The sequence below is a fragment of the Haliaeetus leucocephalus genome, unplaced genomic scaffold (assembly GCF_000737465.1).
Source record: "Haliaeetus leucocephalus isolate CR32 unplaced genomic scaffold, Haliaeetus_leucocephalus-4.0 Scaffold229, whole genome shotgun sequence".
NCBI classification, from domain to species: domain Eukaryota; kingdom Metazoa; phylum Chordata; class Aves; order Accipitriformes; family Accipitridae; genus Haliaeetus; species Haliaeetus leucocephalus.
Window position 1 is genome coordinate 1,229,195 of NW_010972665.1, and position 22,744 is coordinate 1,251,938.

Sequence of the window (22,744 nt, forward strand, 5' to 3'; positions counted from 1 at the left end):
CAACACAAACATAAGTTGCACTGTGTATGTGTGTGTGTGTAACTTAAAATGGCAAGAGCAAGAACAAAAAATAAACCTTTAAATGAGTATGTTATATACAGTCAGTATGATCGTGTTACTTTGCTGGATAGATTAATTTGGTGTTATCCAATCTTAGCAACAGGCCTAAGTATTGCTGCAAATAACTGGAGGGCAAACCCAAAGCAGAAAAACAAACCCATAAATAACATGAAGGATTAAAGTACCTCCTGCAGAAAAGAAACAGTGGTGCTTTGTGTCATATCTGAAACCCTTTCATAATGGATATTTTGTGCGAAAACTCTTTATGTGACCATACGTGGAATTCCATCATTTAAATAAAAGTGGAAAAAAATTCCAACCTTTCACAACTGCCTTTTTTTTCCTCCCTTCACTCAATGTGTTTAAATTATTTTTCTATACAAGGTAAGTACATTGTCTGTACAAAGTTAAATATACATATTTACAGTCAAACTTCTGAGACACTGAGCCTTCTCTTCCGCTAACCTAGGCGGAAGACAAGCCTACTTGATTTCAAACCCAGGAGCATGGCTAGTTTATCAAAACATTGTAAGTCGTGCTAACAGTTAGTTGAAGTTATTCTTAATAAATCTGTATAAAAGCATCAGCATAAAAATAGGCATTTTATATTATTAAATACTGCTTATGACAAAATAGCAATCTAACCCTTTGCTATTTGTATGGTATCTGTAGGAAGCAGAGTCTGATAGAACCGGCTTTGTTTATGCTTTTTCTTAATAACAAAATGTCTATCAAAAGAGTATTCGTAGTGGATTTACAGGCAAGCATACAGGCAAGCCATGTTTTTGTTCCTCAAGGAAATACGAATCTATGTAACTGGTAATAACTGCTGGGAACAGCTTTCCAAATTGATTAGACTTTTTTGTATGACTAAGAGGCAGCCAAATACATGTATTTGAGACCTCCTATCAATGCTGTAACCAAAAAAAAAGCACCCTCAGTGATACGTTGATACGTTGCTCAGATTTATCAGAGCCACTAACATTTAATGCTGGGAAAGGAGCAAAGTCTTCATCCCAAAGAGTATGCTTCAAACAGTGTGTGATCCTTTAGGGCCAGCAACAGGGCAGAAGAAGCAGAGAAAGTGAACGGCTGTAGGACTCATAAACAGGATTTGCTCTTACGGATGTTCTGTTTATTGGTTCTATTCTTTGTGCAGATAAATGTCAAAGCCAGGCTCATTTCTCTTTAAAAAAAGAGGACTCAGTTTGTTTTGATGCACACAATACACTCACACACACACCCTGCACAAAAGAAAAAAAAAACCTGCAGAGATAGGTAATATGTTATTAAAGGGTTTGGGATTTTTGTGCATTTGCATTATGCTTTGGCTGACCTCTCTGGATTAAACCACCAGTCCCAAATTCCTTTTCCACACAGAGCTCTGCAGTTTAAGCATATCAGCTGTCCTCTGCCTCTACTGGGTCTTAAGGTGCATGACATGAAGGAAGGGTTTTCTATGGAAGCGGAAGGCAGAGCAAAGTGAGTCTTCAGCGAGGCAGAAACCAGGCAGAAAGCCTGGCCTCCCTGAACCTTGCCAGTGAAAGGGAGCAGCTGCAGACTGCACACTGCCCCAAAGCACTATCCATCCTAGCTCAACACACAAATGAAACCTATACCATGTGCTTCCCTGAAGCCTTCTCAGAGGTAAGTACTCCATACAAATTAAGATTATCACCCGAAGTCTTGCTGGGGAGGGGAGAGGAATACACAAAGGCAGCACTGTAAACCAGAAACTGTCTCTTCTTCAGCAAACAAATCACACCCTGAATCCGTGGAAGCAGGGCTACACATTCAACTCAGTACTGTACCACAAAACCACATCCTCCTAACACATCTCATCTCTTGTCTATTACATTCATAAATTGTCTGTTTCTTCACTGTTTAAAAACACCATCTGGAAAACAACCCCATCGCTGTCACAGTGGGATCACTGTTATTTTACAGGTACAGAAGCTTCACGTAGTTGCCTGGGAAGGTGCCGAACTGCCTTGTTCTCCTGGACGTACCTGTTGCAAAATAAAACACAAGGAAGCCAGAGTAAGATGGACCCATGCAAGGAAGGCTTAGGGGTTTAAAAAGGTAGAGGTGGCAGCCTCTTCTGCTTGCAGGCATTGCTTTCTAAAACTAAATAGGAGTCCTGGTCAAAGAGCCTTTTGGTATAGATGACATCACAACTAGTTCTGCTACTAATCATCTTTGGTCTTCCCTTTTAACAATTAATAAGATGCTGGTGAAAGCTCCTGGGCCTATAGGCTAGGAGCCAAACTCCTATTGGTGTAAATGAGCTAATCTCCCTTAAGAAGAGATAACAAGCTTAGATTTGCAGTGTTGAGATGGAGAACACTGTTCAGACTTGCATTCTTTGAAGGTAAAGGGCTAGATTTTGCTAAACATACAGCTGCAGATGAGGCTGGATTTTCAGGGACTGCAACTCCCACCCATGTGTTCCCTTCGTCCCCTACTTGCCACGGCTCCCTCAGCTTTGGAAAAGCTACAGAAAGCCAGTTTTCCTTGGTTCCCTCTGTTGCTCTGCCATCCGTGTGAGCAAGAAAGATCAGAATGAAGAGTGGAACAAGGAAATTAGGAAGAGAAAAAAGGAAAGGCAAGTGTCACACTCACCCACAAACCAGCCGTCGTCACATTTCTCCATGACATCGACAATGTCACCGTCCCTCAGTTCCAGCTCATCATCGTTCTGAGGAGTATAGCTGTAGAGAGCTTGGTAGCTAACTCTAAAACAGGAAAGATTCTGCACATTAGCTATTGGATTTGCCTGACATCCATTCAGAAGGAGATGTGTCCCTTCCCCTTTCTAATTCCTATTATATTTTGTTCAATGCAGTCTGGACCTGTGTTTTCCATTTGAGAGGTGGAAGCCAACTGCATTAAATTGGCTGCTGTCACAACGCCATGGTAGTAAAAAGCGTCACGCCTGCAGTGTGGGGGATATGTGGAGAGCTTACGTCTCCTTTTTGCCATGTAGTTGTCTCCATAGACTGTAACAACTGGAGTCTTCCTAACATGTAGCACCTAGAGAGTGTACGAGTGCAGATGCCCCAATGAATGCAAGCCAAAACCTGGATACACTCATTGCTGGGCTGAGACATCTGTTCCCTTGTCTGGGCACATAGGCAGGGCCATGAATGACCGAATGGCAGAGTAAAGGACTCTGCCATTTGGGAAAGGCAGAAGGAAAAAGAGAGTGCCTATTCTACCGCACTAAGGTTGCTGGATAAATCATAGCTGAGGAGCAACAGTGCAAACAAAATCTAAGGTTGAATCCTGCCCTGAGATACCACTTACACCAGGGGCACTCTGTATTTATCAGAAAGGAACTTTACGGAGTCGAAACAATCTTTGGGCAAATTTGGGCAGGCTTGGATCCCCTGCCTGTAGGGACTGAAGACAGAGCTGATGTGAGACTTTCCGTTCTGCATGGAGGAGTGGGGGAAAGCAAAGGCTCCTTTCAGAAGCCAACTGCCAAGGAACTTCAATCCCCAGCATGCAGTGCGGGCTACTCTTCTCAAAACCAACAGTGAAAGGCCCCACCAAGCTTAATGGCAGCTCCAGGTTTAAACCCACCAGACAGGTTTGAAAATCTCAGCCTTCGTTTCTCAGATCATTCAGCCACCAATTCACCTGTGGAACTGGCCAACAACGCACCAAGTAGCATTGGTGTTGGGACTGCTCACTACCGTGAGAAGCTAAGAACAGGGGTGAACACATTGACCCACACCATACGAGTGAGGTGTAGCCAGTGGATATTAATTTGTCTCCAGTTTCAAGACATTGAGATAGTCCCCATAACCAGCATGAATCAATGGTCCAAAGGAGACCCAGTCCTGGATCATGAGATCATTGTTTCAGGTGCTATACAGACACAAAGGTCCTAGTTTTAAACTACTCACGATGATACGTGGCTGACATTTTCCCGTAATTCTAATTTAACTCCTGAAATGCTGAAGCTTTCACACCTCCCCATCTTCAGCACCAGTCAGAGACAAGGCCCCTGGAAGAGATGGGAGCCAAAAGGACTTACATGTCTCGTGGTGTTTGACTTCTGTCAGGGCTGGCTCCTTGCTGCTGTGCTTGAGGTTGCTGAGAAATGATGAGAGATGGTTTATGGTCATTAGAGGTCACCTTGTGGCGAGAGTCAAGAGGTTGAGAAATAGTACTGCAGTAACGAACAGACTTTTCTGCAATGTTTATGATCTCATTGCAAACAGCTTCCTGCGTGGTAGGCAGCATTGACATCCAAGAACACCCAAAGGACAGTCAACAGGGGGGAGGGAGGGGAAAATATAGACAAGAAGAGATGGGACATTCCAGATGCAGCACAAAAGTCCATTTAAAAAAAAAAAAAAAAAAAAAAAAAAGAGTTGTAGGTCCAGGTAAATATCCAGGTAGTGAAGTGCAGAAGGGATCCAGGTGTAAGCATGGAAAAACAGGCAAGATACAGAAGAATTTGGCATTTAGTTTGAAGATTTGTAACAAATACATATACATATATTTTTAAAAACAGCAGCAGCATAAGAGGTTGCAATTAGTTATGCAGTGGCACCATTACAAATGCTATGAAGTCAGTTCAAGAATGCAAGGTGGGCCGCTCCATTCATGCATTTTGCTTTGTTTAACTTATACCCAGGGACTGGCAGCACAATTAGCCCAGCTTCGCATTGGCTATGACAGTTTTTCTAATGGCTAAATTCCCTTTTTCTGTTGCAAACAAAACAATATATGCAAATCAATAAATATGTACCTACTTTGCAGCTAAAAATAGTGGTAGCATTTTATCTCTACTGAGGTGTTACTGTCTGGGTGAAGACAGTCTAGGACTACGCATCTGATTTAAACAGTGGCCTTACCACATAGCTCTTTTCAGACTCTGTGAGATCTGGTCCAGCTCTCAATGAATGGTGGGAAGGCTGTGTGATCACCAAGCAAATAATAAGGAAGATATTTTAGCAGATGTTACACTGGTCAGAATTAAAAAAAATTAAATGGAGTGCAGACAACAAAAGAAAATGAACAACTCTTCCCCTCCCCACCCCAACACCACGCTTCTTGGACAACAAGGTCTTTCATTTACACAAGAGACATTAAGGGTACAGTAATGCAACTGCACTGCAGCACACAGAATAATGCTGCAAAGAGAAAGGTGACAGAGAAACAGAAGCTCAGAGCAGGGAATCAAAGTGGAGGATTATGGACACTGCTACAACCAGAAATGGTATATAGTGTCATACTGCATTCCTGCAGGGACAGGGGGGACACACCCAAGGACAGAAGCACATACTTGAGAGCATCAAACTTGAAAGGCCAAAAGCACGCTGAGAGGAATCTGCTGCTGTTTTTAGAAAAGTCTTCAACGACTTTGACACAGGAGAGAACAGTAACTCGTTTGCTTCTTAAAAAAAGACCGTCTCAGGTCCTCGGAAGGCACACTGCTGTGCAGCCCCATCAAAATCACTCTAGCTTGTACCAAGCGAGGATCTGAGCTGCTCTGTTAATTCTCACAACATGGCAGAGCTTCAGGTCAGAGGAGGCCCTGACTGGAAAACCCAGGTCCAAACACCACCACCTGTGAAGTTTCTGGACTCTGCCCTGCCTCTCTCCTCAGTCACAACTCTTCACAGGGACTCGTGTGTCCCAGGGCACAGCAAGGAAAATCAGTGTGTTTGGGGCTGGAGGTTTTATGGGGAAGGGAAAGGTCACTGAGAAAGTCGCACAGGTATCCAGAGCCTGGTTGTGCACGCTTTTTGCATAATCAGACACCTACTGAGAGCAAGGGGCATGCTGTGAGCAAATGGGATGTCTGAACTAGTGTACAGTTATTTGTACTACCTGCAGGACTGCTTGGCAAAGTGGATTGGATAAGATACAGAGCATTGTCATCCTCTGTGATCATTCAACACAATTTTCAACCCAAATTCCAAAGGCCTCTATTTTTATGCTTTCCCTCCTCCTCTTTATTCACTTCAACAACTCCCTTCAGTAAAAGGCTTGCTTTCTCACAGCACCCCAAGACAAAGCAGAAGCAGAGGATAAAGAGGTTTGTGACACCTTCAGCCCAAGCATGCTCAAAGTTTGGAGAAGTGCAGGGTGATAAGCTCATCCCTGTTTAATTCCCATTCTCAAAGCTTCTTTGAACCACATCTTGGACCTCTGGAGCTGTGCCTATCATTGTATTAAAGCAAACTGTCTCTTTTGAGGACTGTGACCCACTCTGGGCCAACCCAACCCCACAGCAAGCCCTTTGTAGTCAGCTGTACTGTCTGGGGCTGGAATCTGGGATCACTGCCCTAAGAAACAATGCTCTGTTACCATGTACATTTCTACAGAGAGAAAATTAAATATAAGTTGGATAGGCTAATTGCAGTGGAATTCACATTCAAAGCATTTACTGTGGGGCTTGAAATCATGACAGAATTTCTGGAAGTCATTCCTGCCTGTATATCATTAGCCCTGAAAGACAAATGGAATAATTAGAAAATTAATTAATAAATTAATAAATAAAATTAATATTGTGCAGACCAACTGGATATAGTGTATCAAATCTGATGAGATCAGAGCTAACTCAGGTGGTCAAGGAGCTGGGAAAACCAACTGCCAGGCTGAGATGAGAGGCAGCTGTAAGAATGATTTCTTTTTTTTTTTTTCCGTCACGAAAGTGCTTCTCTGCTCCATACTAATAAACTGACTGCTGGAATTGCTCCATGAGCTCCTAAGACCGCATGGTCCATCTCTCATTGATTACTTGTGACCTCCCTGACCAGCTTTTCCTTCAAAAAGCATTAATAACTATGAATTAAATTAGTTACTTGAAAGCTAAAAAATTGACACTACCTCTGAATGCTCCATAGTGCAGACATGTATGTGCAATACCAGCAGGTGCAGCCTACCAGCATCAGAAACTTGACCACGTTCCCTTTCCTGGCAGCATCCTCACAGGGACTTCCATGAGGCAGCTGTGCAGGGGCAGAGGCCAAGCAGTCCCCCTGCCCTCCCAGCAGCCCCCAGTTCCCAACAAGACACACGACCAAGTGGATCCCTTCTGGCCTCTGCTCCAGAGATCCAGGCAGCTCCTACCAAAGCTGTGGGTGTCTCTGCACTAACTCCTAGGGCTACAGCAGAGCCATACAGTGAAGTGATGAAACACCCCGAAGTCAGCAACTATGCAACATTAGCCAAACAGGATGAAAAACTGACCAGATCAGATCCTCTAATTTTAGACTGTAAATGTACCACACCACTGCTTCAAACAGGTGACCTTGATAGCACAGCCTAGATGGCTTTTAAAAAAAAAGTAAAAAAAAAAGCCCTACATTGTTCTTACAGGGAGAGAAGAGAATAAAGAAAAGAAAAAAAAAAAAAAAAAGGGTGTTACAGGTCCAAATGCTCTTCAAAGATGGGTTTGGAAAGCCCAGGTACTACCTACGGTGGTGGTTCCATGTGCCAGAGGTGGCTGAGGAATCAGCAAGTGTGGGGCACAGCTCCAAAGTATAAAACACAGAGGTTCCCCCAAAACACTGAGCCAGCCCTGCTGCTACTGGAAGTAAACTGAGGGCCCTAAAAGTGAACAAGTATTCAAAACCCATGGGGACAACCTAACTTCTACCCTCTCAGTCACACTACATGCTTTGTTAAGACTAAGTGAATAAACTTAAGCAGGTGCTTAAAGTATCTATGTCTCCATGTCTACAGACTACAAATACACAGTACAGTCAGTCCTGAAGCACAGCTGGCCACTGTTTCCACCTCATACAGAGTTTGAGGATGGATCTAAAGAGCACCACAGGTTTGTAAGAATACCAGAAAAAGGTTTTAACTGTTGGGAAGCAAGATGCTGGGGCTACTCAATAGTGCTCTCCCTGCTCTTAGTGAAGTCAAGTGTCATCAGTGTGTGTATCCATTGCAGCTCTTGTTTACATGTCTTCTTCCATTCCTGTCTGGTGGGAGTTAAAGGACTACATAAGCAAAGAGAAAGCTAAGCGGAACAGACTAACAGACAGACAAGACAGACAGACAAATTGGTATCCCCTCAGAGAAGGGCACACATCAGCAGTGATGGTCCCACACGTGAATGAAGAACCACGAGCAGGGAGGACTCCCCAGCCCAGCCAAAAGAAAAAAGGAAAACCTCCGCACACACCCAGCCCCAGCTGGGGTGAAGCCTTCTGGTGAAAGCAAGGGGAAAGCTGGCCAAAGAGATCTCACAAAGGACATTGAAAAGGCTGCAGTGAGGAGTGGCCTGACCTAAAGGCCGTCAAAGTCAATGGAAAGATTCCTTGGCCCCTGGATCAGAAACTTGAAGGCTGTGTCTGCAGCAGAAAAAAACGCATCTCCTGTGGGAGCAGGTACCAACACCTGCCACAGGCTGTGCAGCTCTGGCTTGGACAATAAACACACTGGGCAGAAACGCCATCGTGCTGAACCTGTGGGGCAGCAGAAAACCACTGTGGGGGGATAACAGCTTACCTTGGAGATGGTGCAAAGTAATGACCATGACAGTGTAGCTGGTCTGTGCTGGGGAATATGGGCTCTGAGCATCCTTCTCATACTCACTCCCTCTCTACCAGCACAACTGGGTGAAATTACTCACCGCTCTGCCTGAGTGGTTTTGCAGAAGTGGAAAGGAGCAGAGTGCCCCCCACTGACACCCCTCACACTGCCGGGCAATACAGGGACCCTCGTCCAGCCACTCCTGCCTTCCCCAGCCCACAGTTGTGGTCTCACCCTGTGGCCGAAGCTGCTGCACTACTCACACACTTGCTAGCACCGCTGCTGACTGTTACACTGTGCTAACAGGACCTCAGAGTAAAACATGTATTGAACTAGAAAATTCCCAAGGGTCCCTTGAGATAAATTAATTTGTTAGATTACATCACTGCTTAATATCATGTTTTACTGGAATATTGAAACAAATTATCTGTAAGTTATACTTGAAATACCTTTCACATGCTGTGGGGTCGTTCTTTTTTTCTTTTTAGTTTGGACTGTGAAACTAAACAAAAGGGAATAACTTCAGAATAGCTAAAAGAGCCATTGCACTTTATATTGTTACTTAATGGAACAGGCAAGAACACAGTCCTTACACCAGTACTGCACCAAAGAGGTCTTAAACCTGCAAAAACCCTGGGTCAAAATTTCTTAACTGGGGAGGTTCTCTATAATTAGAAAGAAAACTAAAATTCAAAATGGTAAAATACCTCAGACACCAGGGATGGACAATAATGGAAAAAAATGCAAACTTTCCATGTCTACTAAGTGCTTGTCTCATTTGATTAAAATCAATTAAAAGATGACAGATTTTTTGAAAAGGCCTCCAGGATATTACCTGAAGTTCTGCTGAAGCCATCGGCCTCTGTATGGGTCATGCAGATAATGAGAAGCCATTTGCACATATAAATACCACTCCTGCTCCCTAAACAACTGTAGACCCAGAGCTAGAAAGGAGGTCAAGACTGCCAATAATGTCACACCCAGTTTTAACTTGACACTGACAATGCTCTGGTTGTCAAGGCATATAAAACATAAATTTTGGCTTGACTCTGCCTCCAAAGAAAGGCCACAGGGTCCTATTACAATCAGGTGCAACACCTAAAATAGAACTGTGTGCTAGTCAGCACTCGGGAGAAACATCTTTCTCTAAAGGTGGCTCTTTGCTCTTGCTCCTTGGAGTCGCATACATCCAGTGCAAGCACCAGCAGGACCAAGTAGATCAGAGGTCAGGAGAAAGGCCAACACAGAAGACATCTATGGATTTTTAACATAAAGCAGAATATGTATCCTATTAGACTCTGATATTGAAACTGAAATGGAAGCAGGAGGTGGTCAGTGAAAAGTTGTGCAAGCTCACGATCGGAGGGAAATGAGGTGAGTAAAGGTAACAGGAAAATTTCAGGGTTAAAGCTGTATCTCGCTCTCATAAACTGATCAAGAAAATAAGTAACATTGGCAACTACTTCCCACGCTCATCCTGCCTGAGCAGCCTGCCTGGTTCACTGATCAAGCCGAAGATTGCTTCCCCAATACCCATCACTACAAACTCAGTCCAGTTTTTGCCAACTGTGAGCCTTCTCTGTTTCAAATATTGCCATCTTGTGGAAGCTGCCTGAAAGGACTGACGAGACACCAGCAGCTAGGAGCACTGCTCATTCCCGGACCCTGCACATCCCAGCCACACAGTGCTGAGGCTGAGTTGGTTATGCTGCACAGACACTACTGCATTCCTCCTTAAAGACGTTTGTAGCTCTCAGCAACAGAGCTGAGCCCCTCTGAATGCAACCTGAGAAGGCTGGAACAGATCCCTGACATTGTGGATACCAAGTTGTATATGCCTCACCCCCACCTATGAGACGCTCAAACCCTGAATCCTGATCTCAGGTGGTTAAACGAAACCTGAACCAGAGTATCTCACACTACACCATTCCTGCTAACAAGGCCACTGATACTGCCTTATAATGCAATCAAGCTGCAGGAACTCAAGGTTCAACTAAATAAGCCCTGGGTTAATCCTTTGGAGGAACAGAAAATCAGATCCCCAGCTGGTACAAACTGGCAGAAACCCAGACTTGAGCTATGTGGATTTGCACCAGCTGAAGATTTTGCCAATACCTGCCCTTCTGCACAGCCTGGAAGTAATTTTAAATTATTTAAAAAAAAGATAATTCTGAATTCAATGACAGGAGAAATATCTCACCTGTGGAATCAATGAATGGCTAAACAAGCATATGACAAAACAATGGCATGGCATGGAAACAACTCTAAGTAATGGAAGAGTAATCAGCAAAGATGATTACCTGTGGCTTATTGACTCTGCGTGTAAGTCTGGGAGGTGGTTGTGTTGTGACAGTAGAGGAAGAGAGGGCAGAGGAAGAGAGAGGAGCAGATGAAGAGAATGCTTTTGAGTCCGCAGTCTTTTGAAGAAAAGAAAAGTTGGTCAGATTGGCACACATTCTCTTATCACAGTCACTGCTAGTGATAAGAGCATCTACTCTCCAGTAAATTTGATACACACACAGCAAACGTAACTCCATGCAAGGGCAAGTGCAGTTTCCAGTCGGTTTGTCTGAGCTGACCACCTCATTCTGTTTTAAACATGCAGGTTATGCCTGTAAAAAATGCTACTAAAAATACATCCAGATGGTAAACAGCACAGTCTTCATACAGCTTTGAATATACATCTAGTTATGATTCAAGCAGAAATCAAACAATTTGTCATAAGATTTCCCAGTGTGAAATGTGTCATCTTAGAAACCCTAGTTCCTCATTATTTAACCTTGGCTAAGACGCGGTATATCATGGAGGCTATCGCAGTGCATCCAAGACAGTATTTATAAGGCTATGATTTTGAGCTCCCCAAACTTCCACTCTTATACAAGGTAGCATGGGGGTGCTGTAACGTATTTGGGCTGGCTGTAGCCCGCAACGGACCCCAGGTCAACAGAGAGCTGCAAAGTAAGGCAGATCTCCTATACCAAGACTGGGGGCAGAAGTTGTAGAAGTTACTGCAGGGTTCCACATGTTCCCTCTCATTGTAACATACAGCTACATATAACTAAAAACTCTTGGGGAGAAACATCACTAGGTCTAATTCTCATTTGTGGCTAGACCCTTTCACATCATTTTGGAAATGCAAAGGTAATAAATTCCACTCCATCCACAGATAACAGTCAAGTCTCCCTGACTTAGTCATGCACATCCCAGGCTAAGGTTCACTAAACCATAGGCTCCAGGATCAACAGGGGACAGCTTGTGTGATTCTGGGACCCAAGCTGGTGTTTACAAGGCTTTTCAGTCCTTGGCTTTAGGAGGAACAAATAAATCTTATAACCAAAGATGATCCATTGCACACTGGAAAATCTCTGAATAGCAAGGAATTGCCTGTATTCTACACAGTGAGGTATATTGGCATGAGGCCTGTGTGATACTTTCATCTGATACATCTGGTAATAGCCACTATCTGGGACAATCACCTCATTAGACGTTACCAGTTGAGCGAGTCCTGTGTTATTATCTATTCTAAAATAATTTTCACTACACTGCTCCTGAGCCCTTTTCTACAACTTTTTGATCTGCTATCCAGTGAATGCCACTGGCGACCCCTGGAAGAAGGTCTTAGGATCATCAAAATGACACGTGGCAGCCACGGGCTCTGCCTGGCCAGCAGAGCAGCACAAACCTCAACACACCAGCTAAAATCAGCAATTCAGAGCAGCACACACACATGCAGGAGAAGTACCTTCTTTTCCCCGCTTTGAAACTTTCCCAGATCACCTTTCCTCATGCCTCTTTTCTCTGTTTTACCTCCCTGCACAATAGCCATTAGCTCCTGACACAACTGGTTGTCCTCAGAGGAACTCACAGGTCTCTTTTCTGGGCTCACACGCATGTCTAGTTGGGATGGTTTCAGGCAGCGCTCAACAGAGATCTTGGAAACAGCATAAGCACCCTGCTCGGGGTTGCTGCTGCCCTCTCTAGTCTTTTGGAGCCAGGCTTGGCTGCCAGTGATGTGATGCTGCTCTGCGAGGACGCTTTCGGGGTTCTCCACTGCCCAGCGAGGGGAGTTAGAGTAGCTCATGCTGGAAGAAAGGGAGCCAACAAACTTTTCTTCACTTTGCGGAGTGGCCTGATAGAAACTGCGAGCGGAGGACTGAGGTCTGGATGAGTAAGAGGGCAAGGGGGATTTAATGGACCTGGGAGTCGAGGAGCCAGAGAGATGAGAATGGTGGAGGCTGACCGTGGGGGAAGGGCTGGCTGCAGCAGAAGGCGAGAGATAGTCAGCGTGAGAGAGAGAGGCTTCAGGCAGAGAAGGCAATGGAGGAGTTATGGCAGGAGTGGTGCTAGGAGACACTCCCACGGTCAGAGCAATCCACTCAGATGTGACCGCCTGCACCTCTGGAGATAAGGCGCAGTGCACAAAAGGCAAAGGCGGAGGAGTTGGTGTATGGAGCAGCTCAGAGCTGGGAGACTTGAAGGAGACAAAAGCAGGAGAGAAAAAGAAAGAAATGAACAAAAAATAATAAAGGAAAATACAAAACAACCGAGCAAAAGTAAAAGGAGAGAGAGCGAGCGTGTAGAGGAGCAGATCTGTGACCAAGCATGGTGCATAAGTTTTCCCCGGACAGCTGCACCATGTTGGAGAACGTGCTGTCCACAGCTACTTCAATCACGGAGTCCAGTCCATATCTGTGCTGCTAATACCCTTCTCCAGCCTCTGCCAGGATGCCAGACACAAAATGTCTTGTGGAAGATCTTAGACTTCATACCATATGCCCCAAGTCCCTCTGGGAGCAGTTGCAGCCACCATGCATGATGGCAGCATGCAGCATTTGATTGGCCTGGCAGTAATACCTGGGGCTCCAGCAACTCACACTGTGGACCCAGTCAGAATTCACTGCTGCAATGAATTTTGGCTTTATCCAACTCTAGCCTGCTCCTCAAGAAACTTGTATTGCTGAAGCTGTGGAGGAGAAAGGGATCAAAAATGCTGGCTGTGGCTATTTAGTCTTTAGGTGATTAAAGTAGGTCCTATGTTTATAAAGGCAGAACACAACTGAGTTCTGCCCTTAGCCATTATCACCAGTGACATCAATGAGATCAGCTACATTAGCACTGATCACAGTGTTTCTCAGTCCTCTGCCAAGTTAGGCAAAAAGGGAGATAACTGATTTACTAGGGAAGGAATCAAAAGAATAGCAAAGGAAACCAAAAAGGGGTGGATATGATCCCTTCCATCAAAGGGAGAAGCTTGCAGAGAGCTGGTGGCAGACAGTCCACAGTTATGGAGAGACTGCCAAGCTCAAACAGAAATGCTTAGCTGAGGTCCACTTTGACAGGGAACCCCAAACAAGCAACAAGTCTTTCCTCTTTACACAGTGGCTAAGAATAAAAACACTCCTTTTAGGGAAGATCCAAGACAGACACCAGGCATGAGCCATGGCAGCTTTTCCCATCCGTCCTGTATTATATATCCCTTCCTCCCAGTCCCAATTCTCCACTTTTGTTCCTTGCAGTCTTGACCTCAGAATGACCTTGCTTTGGTCCTGTGGGCGAGAGGGGGATGCACCAGAACCTCATGGCCGAGACCCAGACACGTATGCTGACCTTTGAAAGCATGAGTATTTGCAGGATGAGAACAAAACAAAGGGATTTAGAGACTCACTGCCTCCCTGATATGTTTTCCATGGCAAACATTCTGGGATTCCCATACAGTTACCTGCTGCCATTTTGATTTCTGGTTTGAACTGCAGTATGGTTTATATTGAATCTAATATTAATGGAAGATTCCAGACTGGCCTGCTCTCAAAACCTGAGTTCATTTAAGCACCAATTTCAAATAATACAGGCTGCTCTCCTGACCCTGTCTCCCAAAACCTTGGTTGTGTGCTGGAACATTTAGAAGTATACAGCTTGATTCAAGCTGACTGGGATCAACATAATGACTCCTACAGACTGTAACAGCCTGTGACGCCCTTTTAATAGTCATAATAAAAAATTCACTCATCACAGCGGAGGTCTGTAAAGTGTAAACACACACTCAGGAGGAGCTGGATCACCAATTCATTCCATCTCTGGCAGTGAAATTTATTCAGATGGCTGTCAACTGTAGCCCTTTCAACCTCCCTGAATTCAAGCTACAGATCAGAGATGAAAAGCTGAGTCTCCAAATCCCCAAATGACCCATTCATTAACCTTTCTGGCAAATGAAACATCACCTTTTCCTGCAGTTGCAGCATACTGCAGGGAGCACATGGCTTTTACTGCACAAAACATTAGTCTTAGCTACAGCTTTTTTCAGCTGTTGCTTCTTGCACAGAAATGGCAACATCCCTCTGTTCTGCAAGGTGCTATAACTGGCTGCACCTAGTCCAAATACCTGTGGTGAAACTGTCATGCTGCGGTTAGGGGAGAGGGACATTGGTGGGTCAGGATAGTCAACGGCATTCTTGACCACTGGCTGTTTGAGCACCTCCACGTAAGTGACAGGGAAGATGCCTTGGCGATTGGTGCCAGAGATTTTTCCTTCATACCAATTCTCATCCACTCGTCGAATCAACGTGATCCTTTCACCCTATGGGAAGGAACAGTAATGTAGTCCAGACTTCAACGTATCTCATCATTCCAAAGCAGATTACATTTTTAATCTTGCTGCAGCTGACTTAAAACAATCAGTGGCTCTCAGCCTCCCCTATTTCCCAGTTATGTGGTCCTAACCCTAACCTCTGTGTGGGAACAGTATTTTTCAGTTCAGAGAAAGAGGAAATGCAGACCATAGAATCATAGAATCATTTAGGTTGGAAAAGACCTTCAAGATCATCGAGTCCAACCATCAACCATGCCCACTACACCATGTCCTTGAAGTACCCTGTCTACTGGCTTTTTGAATACCTCCAGGGATGGTGACTAAACCACTTCCCTAGGCAGCCTATTGCAATGTCTGACAAGCCTCTCAGTAAAAAATTTTTTCATAATATCTAACCTAAATCTCCCTTGCCTCAACTTGAGGCCATTTCCTCTCATCCTATCTCCAGCCACCTGACAGAAGAGACCAGCACCCACCTCACTACAAACCCCCCTCAGGTAGATAGATATTCTGGTGCTGACTTGGGCTATCTGCAGACTCAGTTATGCTCACATTTTCAAGACCCTACTTGCTAAAGCTAGTTAAAAAAGTGGAAACCAGCAGTTTCAGGATGACCATGAGACTCTCAGGGATATGAGGTGTATAGGGAGTACACACAGGTCTGCAGTTTAAACTAGGTCTCTCTGTGCTGTCTCCTGTTTTGCTGACAAATGAAGTGACTTCCAAATCCTTAATACAAACTGCAAGACCCACCTTAATGTTTAATTAAAAGAGATGAAAGAGACAAGATCTAATCTGAGCATCAAAACAGAAAGCTGGCTGAGATGGAGAAACACTGCTACTTAATCTAAATATGGGTGTCTTTGCTCTGAACAGCCATTACACAACCCGTTCCTATGCCTTCACTCTGCAGTCAGGTCTAGCCAGTCACTTCAATAACCACTGAGCCTTGCTTGCCTGTGCTCAATGATACGACTTGTACTACAAAGGAACGTGAACCCTGTTTCCTTCTTTTCTATATTGCCATTCTCATGTGAGTGTGTGCATCTCCACTGCAGAGGATCAGACTAGAGACATGTCACCAAATATCTAAATTTGCCTTGCAGAGCCAGGCTTCCAGCACTTGCCCTCTAAGTACCTTCTCAGCTAGCCCTAAGGAAGCAATTGGCATTTCTTGATTCAGCCTACCTGCAACACTCTCACTGCAGTGCACTACATAATGACTATGGAGTAAAAACATGGGTGATGAGAAGGAATCCTTCCTGAATACAGAGTTCATCTTATTGGAGCTTTCATTTGGAAACTGCAAGTTACTAGTGTTAAAAAACTTCAGCATTTGTCTGGATTCAATTCATCATCACAACAAAAGTCCTACCTTTCTGAAGGACATTTCCACTTGGGTATCCCCATTGAAGTTAAACTTAGCAATAGCATCTCCATATTCCAATACTTGCAATGGTGATGGCTTTTTGGGCTGAGCTTTCTCAGCTGGTGGGAGGAGCTAGAATGCACAAACAGAATCAAATGAGTCACATACAAAAAGCCCATAAACTGGTCACTGGCAGAAAGGGAGTGGGCAAAGAGAAGACCTGCAAGGAAAGCAGCTACCTCTATGTATGATCGTGGGAAGATGCCAACTCTGCCATGGTGTTCACCTTCATACCAGTTCTGGTCAATCTGCTTGTAAATGTAAACAATATCTCCTTTCTGCAGAGGAAGTTCCCTGTTAACAACACAAGCACTCCATCAGAACTTCACTGGAGAACAGACATGTTCTCTCTCAGTCCAGCAATCCCTAGGTACCAAGGTCTGCATCAGCCCTATTGATACAAATCATGCTCCACCCAAAGTGAAAGCTACATGTTGAGAACAGGATGTGCAGGGACTCTCTTGCTCTTTGGGCATCCTGTCAAAAAAGCTGGCCTATGAGGTCCCTACTAACCACACACCCTCCAGCAGCAATGGGATCAAGCTCAAGCAAAAGATACCACTGGCTGCCTTCTATGTTGGATATGGGGAGCAGTGCTCAATTCCTGTTTTGAAACAGGTCATGTCACACGTGCCTTCCAAAGAGACACATGATTTTAATGGAAGCTAGTTTGCTGATTAGATGAACCCACCCCCACATGCCAATGTTGATCCTGCAATGATTACACTTCTGGTCCACTGACTTCACCTGGGCTAATGATTGGGATTTCAACCTATAGTCTTCAGTGCTAAAATTATGAATGTCTGCAGCTTGAGGAACTCCCACTGTGGGCAGCTTGTATTAGGCTCATAAACCTACTACTCCTACTACCCACAGGAGAACAAACAACCCAGCCTTTCCTAACATGATTTTCACAAGCTCTCCTTTACTTTTGTCTGGCACCCTGCTATGTTCTGCTGCTCAAGGGACACCACAGTTAAACCTTACATCTGCCTCAGTTTTATTACAGGTGCTGGGAGATGCTCTGTAAATCATTACAAATCATCACCTATAGAACATATAACAAAATATTCCCAGGACATTAGCATTTCAGAAGAAAAACAGCAGGTCCTTCACTGAATTCTCTTCTTCTTTCTTCCCTCCCTAGCAATGTTAAAATGAGAGCTTCTCCAGGCTCACGCAGAGGGAAAGGCTTTCCAGGCCTTCTCTTCACAGCAGTGTTCCCCAAAAAGAACGAATAGTGCTGTGTGATTCACCCAAGGGACCACAACAGGGCTTGGAGCTACAACAATGCCACCAGAAACATCCACTGTTGTATCTACAGATGCCAGGGGAACAGTGACCACTCTGTACCCTTATAGGTCCTGAATCAGGAAAATCCTCAGTCAAGAGCCCATCTACATGCTTAAAGCTAGGCATCTAAGTCCCTTGCTGACTTTGGGCTATGCTTAGCACAGTGAAAAGGATGCTGCTGTTCTGCATATCTATGTTCTTCTGACCATCTGTATGGCAGATTTACACAGTGAGCTACTGACTAACACAGTTCTTCCAGCTCCTAAATCAGAGCACAACCAGCAATGTCATGCAGGGGAATCACTTCTGTCTTCTGCACAAGAGCAGTGATAGAGCTGCTGCTGAAAGGTCTCACCCAGCCATCCTGCTTACAAGGTGCAAGGAGGAACATCACCCAAAGACCCATGGCTCCACCCACCCTCAGAGCACAGCACACACTTGTTCCAGTAAAGTAAGCAGGTTTGCCCTAAAAATCACATGGGATACAGATGCCCAGAGAAAGAAGACATTTTCCTACAGGTCCTTTAGAGGCTACAACCTGCAGGATTCATACTACTTTTCCCTGCCTTACTATGGACACCTTTACTTTGAACTGCTGGAAAGACACTCCCAAAACATGAATCCAATTGCATGACACTTCATAAATGCTGCATCCTAGGGTGAAAAGCAGAGGAAGAACACTCAAGGCAGTAGTAACAAGCAGTACTCACTTTAGCGTCTGTGCTTTAAAGTCAAACTTGGCTCTAGCAGGTCTCATCTAGAGGGCAAAAAAATGAACACATTAAAATAATAATTAGGTTTTTCAACCCTCTTCTACAGCCAGCATTAGTCTGGGGAAGAAATTGAATGCAGATATTTGGCTACATCTTGTGTGCAACTGGTACTACAGTCCAAATATGCTGGATGGGTCTCTCCCATCAGGGCAAAAAGTGCTAACTTCTGGTATAACAGCAACTAAGAGCTCTACAGGAAATGGATTTAACAGCAGTAAACTTATAAATGTGACAAACCCTGCTGAATGAAAGCTGCTCCAGTAACTACTGTTACTGGGGCTCCAGGACTAAATTGCCCTTGATGTGAATGGAAAAGCAAAATTTACCAGCTGAGAAAAAAACAGTAGGATTTTATCTGATGTGGCTCTTATTGATTATTTCTGGCCCTGCTGAATCCTGCAGTGTGACCCATGTACTCTGTATAAATTGGCAGGAAAGAGACAAAGGTGAGGAGGAAACACGAATAAATTAAGCATGTATCTTAAAAAAAAAAAAAAAAGTCTTCAGTGGCTATAAAGCCAAAGAGGACATTGACAGCACGCCTAGGCTTTAAAGCTTGATTTACTTAGTTGATTTTCTAATGGCCACAAAATATTCAGACAATTTTTTAAAGTCATTTTGGTAATAGAGCATAAAATAAGAAGTAGTCTCATTCATGTGACACCAGAGCATTTGAAACCACATAAAGGGCAGACAAGTGTACTCCATCCACACAGTGACCACCCCACCCACCACCACAGTGCAGCACCTCTGGGGAACCAGAGCTGCTGTCAAGAGTCCCAGCAGTAATCCCTAAGGCAGAAAAAGGCATTTGGTCAGGACACCTGGACTAGCATCCAGCCCTCGGGAAAAGTGCCTTGGGCTCATGGGAAAACCATCTACCTCCTCCTTTGTCTCTTTCAGAAAGACCAACCAGGTCATACGCAGTGAAACATGCCGAGACTTTTTCCAGTTGTTTCTAAAGGACATTAAGCATCTTTCAAGAGAAGAAACAATCTACTTCTAAAAGAAACAATGAGACAGTCACATGGCCAGGATCAACAAGACAAAGTTTCTAAGCATAAGGCACAGACAAGAAGACAATGTAGCAATATGATGCAAAAGATGTAGAATGCCTTTGATTCACTAAAAGTAGCTGATATTTAAAGGCATGCATCACAGGTGTGCACCAGCAATTCTCAGCAGGCATGCTTTAACGTATGCAGCTTGGTAGAGATATCAATTAATTTACCAGGCACAAGAGTCAAAGCAGATCTAAATGAAGCCAGAATGGGAAAGGTGAAGGTGGAAAAAAAACAAACGACATTCTCTGAAGAACTAACGTCAGCCTAAAGCACAACACTATGAGAGGCAAATATTGCTTTGGGTCAAGCAGCAGACTGAGGTAACTAAAACAGACCTCTGACCCAGATTTCCTCTTTGCTGTATCGTCTACATTTAGGAGGTCCCCAAATCGCTCATTAGTGATAAACTGATGGTGCGTTGGAATAACCCCTGTGTGCCTTCTAGCTGCAATATCAGCTTCTTCTTGCTCACGTTTAAGTCGTCTCTGGTCCTCTAAAAGTTTCTGCCATAAAATCGCATAAAATGGGCAGTAAATCATCTAGTTAAAGGCATTCAAAAGCTGCCATAAATGTGACTTAAATAAAATTTCTGAGGTCCCAGTAAATAGCTGGGATTTTACGGTTCAACATAAAATACTGATTCTACTAACTACGCAATATCCTTCTGTTCTGCAAGCACAGAAGGTACATCACCATTATGGCATAACTGAACCCAGCTCATACAGAGGATCTGATCCACAGCTGATGGAAGTCAACGAGGAGTTTTTCTAAGTTTTGGCCAGGTCCTGGGAGCTTCTAAGAAGATTGCTGATAATGCAGGGGGCTGATCCAAACCCCCTTCAACCAATAAGGAGTTTCTCTCATTGACTTCCAAGAGACCCGAATCAGCCCCACAGTTAAGTTCCGAGGCACCAGACTCCCCTGAGCTTTGCAAGGAGCTTGGGAGAATGCCTAACCACCCTCAGGTATCAGGTTCTCCCATACTTCCTTTGTGCTCATGTAATACACTTTGTAAAATAAAGTAAATAAACCCCAAAGAATTATTTTGGGCTTCTGAAGTCTCTGGCACACTAATGGAAACGTGCATTCTTGACTACCTGGGCAGAAGGATTCTTCCACCTTTTGGGGCTGACTGTAGGCTGAAGAGTTCAGCTTTGTGCTAATTCATTTGAAGCCAGCAGGTCTTAGTGAATTCAGAGTTTTGCTCTTACACGTTTTAGTGCTGGATTTTGGAAGTGGAAGGATTACTAACTGTTTCACGGGAGAAGACAGCAAAAATATATTTTTCACATAGGAATTAAGAGCAGGTTTTACCATAGTTCAAAGCACACATAAACATTATTTGAACTCAGAAAGTTAACACTAAAAATAAAAACTTTTTTTTTTTCCCCAGGCAGTGAAAATTAATTCCAGCTTCCTGGAAAGCAATCACTTTATAACTTCTTTAACTCAGCTTGAATACATTGGTGCTGAAAAGTCTATGTGGCTTTCCTATTATTTCGGTTTGTCTCAGTGTTGCCCAGCCATTCCAAAAAGGACTGCTATATTCTGTCATCAACAACTTGAGAGACCATAAAGAATTATAATTTGCACTGGGGGGAAACCTCATGCTTTCTGATAGCTTAAAATATTGTACATTTGCTCTTCAAAACCTGAAGACCCCCACAAGAAAAATACTGTTCTCACCAGTTTGATTAATACTGACTCAAGTGGCTTGCTTGGAGAACAATAAAAACTTAACCCACAGAATAACCATTTCATTTTTATCTGTGATTACTGGGGCGTTGTACCACATCTCACATACATCTCCAACCTTTTTACATTCTTCAAAGCCCCCATATATCATTTTGTGCAATTGATAAGAACCATCAGGTTCATTTTAAACAAAAGCTAAACTGGACTACACATCGTACATTAAATCAGTGGCAGAGGTAGTATTAAAACATACTAGTTCCAGCTTGTTGCTCTAACTTCCAATGTATGTAGCCATGGACATACAAGCTGTCCTTATATAAGGCTGAATGCTGTACTTCTTGTATGTGGAGCTGCTACAACTGTTATTAGGCCATAAAGGAGGGCATTACCTCTTTATCATCATGCCGTCTGCGGATAATTTCTTCTGGAGTTTCCATGTAATCAACTGGTGCAAAATGCCTTGGTGATTCTGAATCTACTTCAAAACAACATAAGGAAGTTAAAATACAGATGGATTTATCTAGCATAACCAGAAAGGAAAAAAATAGATATTTTTAAACAATTTGTTTCCATTATGACAGTAAGGATTTTCAGTTGCCATTGACCAAATTGCCAATCAGATGTCAATAAGTCATCCATTTTAATTTTTTTCCCTTTTGGGCTGTACTTGAGAACAAAAATCCAAAACCAGGGAGAAAATAACAGCACAGGAAAGTGTAAAGACATAGAAGGACTTTGTGAAGAAAAGATTTGCTGCCATCACAGTACGATTTGGCATTTTACTGTTGAGAAAAATTTAATACACACATACGCACGCACACACACACACAACTAGACCTTGAGAAACTGCTCCTTAAAGCAAATCATCTGGGTTTGTTTTATGTTCCCATGTGTGCGAATGATATAGGACTAGAAATATCTCATGTTGAGATTCTTGCATCCCCGGAGCTGCTTGAGAGACAAACTGAACCCGATGTGATTAGAAAGGCAGCGGAAATCGTTTCTCAGAAGTGCAGCTGTTAACAAGTCCTGAACAAAAATGCTCAGGAAGACACGTAAAGGACATTAGACACACTAGGGGAAAAAACAGAGAGTGTCATGGGATGCAAAGGCAGGGAGTAAAAATGCAAGGGTTGTAGAAGAAAAGGGGAGGAGAAAGGAAGCAAGAAGACAGATGAAGGGGTACTGGTAAAGAACACAAAAAGCCACCTCCTAGGTACGTCCCAAGTTCACTTTGCGGGTTGTTGTTTGTGTCCAGGCTGTGACAGAGGGCATATGGAACAGGGTTCCCATTGTTTAAGGAGTCAGGAGTGTCAGCCCGGCCCATGAAGCTATCTTG

At 43.8% G+C, this 22,744-nt stretch overlaps 1 protein-coding gene across 1 annotated transcript in view; it reads right to left on the reverse strand.

The window, feature by feature from the left end:
- Window positions 1-1,111: 1,111 nt before the first annotated feature.
- The window catches only part of SORBS1 (sorbin and SH3 domain containing 1), a 177,966-nt gene continuing 156,333 nt past the window's right edge, over window positions 1,112-22,744 (reverse strand). Inside the window, exons 20-27 of the mRNA XM_010567739.1 lie at window positions 21,795-21,880; window positions 18,584-18,630; window positions 16,760-16,874; window positions 16,527-16,652; window positions 14,945-15,139; window positions 4,103-4,161; window positions 2,683-2,795; window positions 1,112-2,069 (exon numbers count right to left, since the gene is read on the reverse strand). Coding sequence (XP_010566041.1) covers window positions 2,002-2,069; window positions 2,683-2,795; window positions 4,103-4,161; window positions 14,945-15,139; window positions 16,527-16,652; window positions 16,760-16,874; window positions 18,584-18,630; window positions 21,795-21,880 — 809 coding nt within the window. The 3' untranslated portion in view covers window positions 1,112-2,001. The remainder of the gene's footprint in view (window positions 2,070-2,682; window positions 2,796-4,102; window positions 4,162-14,944; window positions 15,140-16,526; window positions 16,653-16,759; window positions 16,875-18,583; window positions 18,631-21,794; window positions 21,881-22,744) is intronic.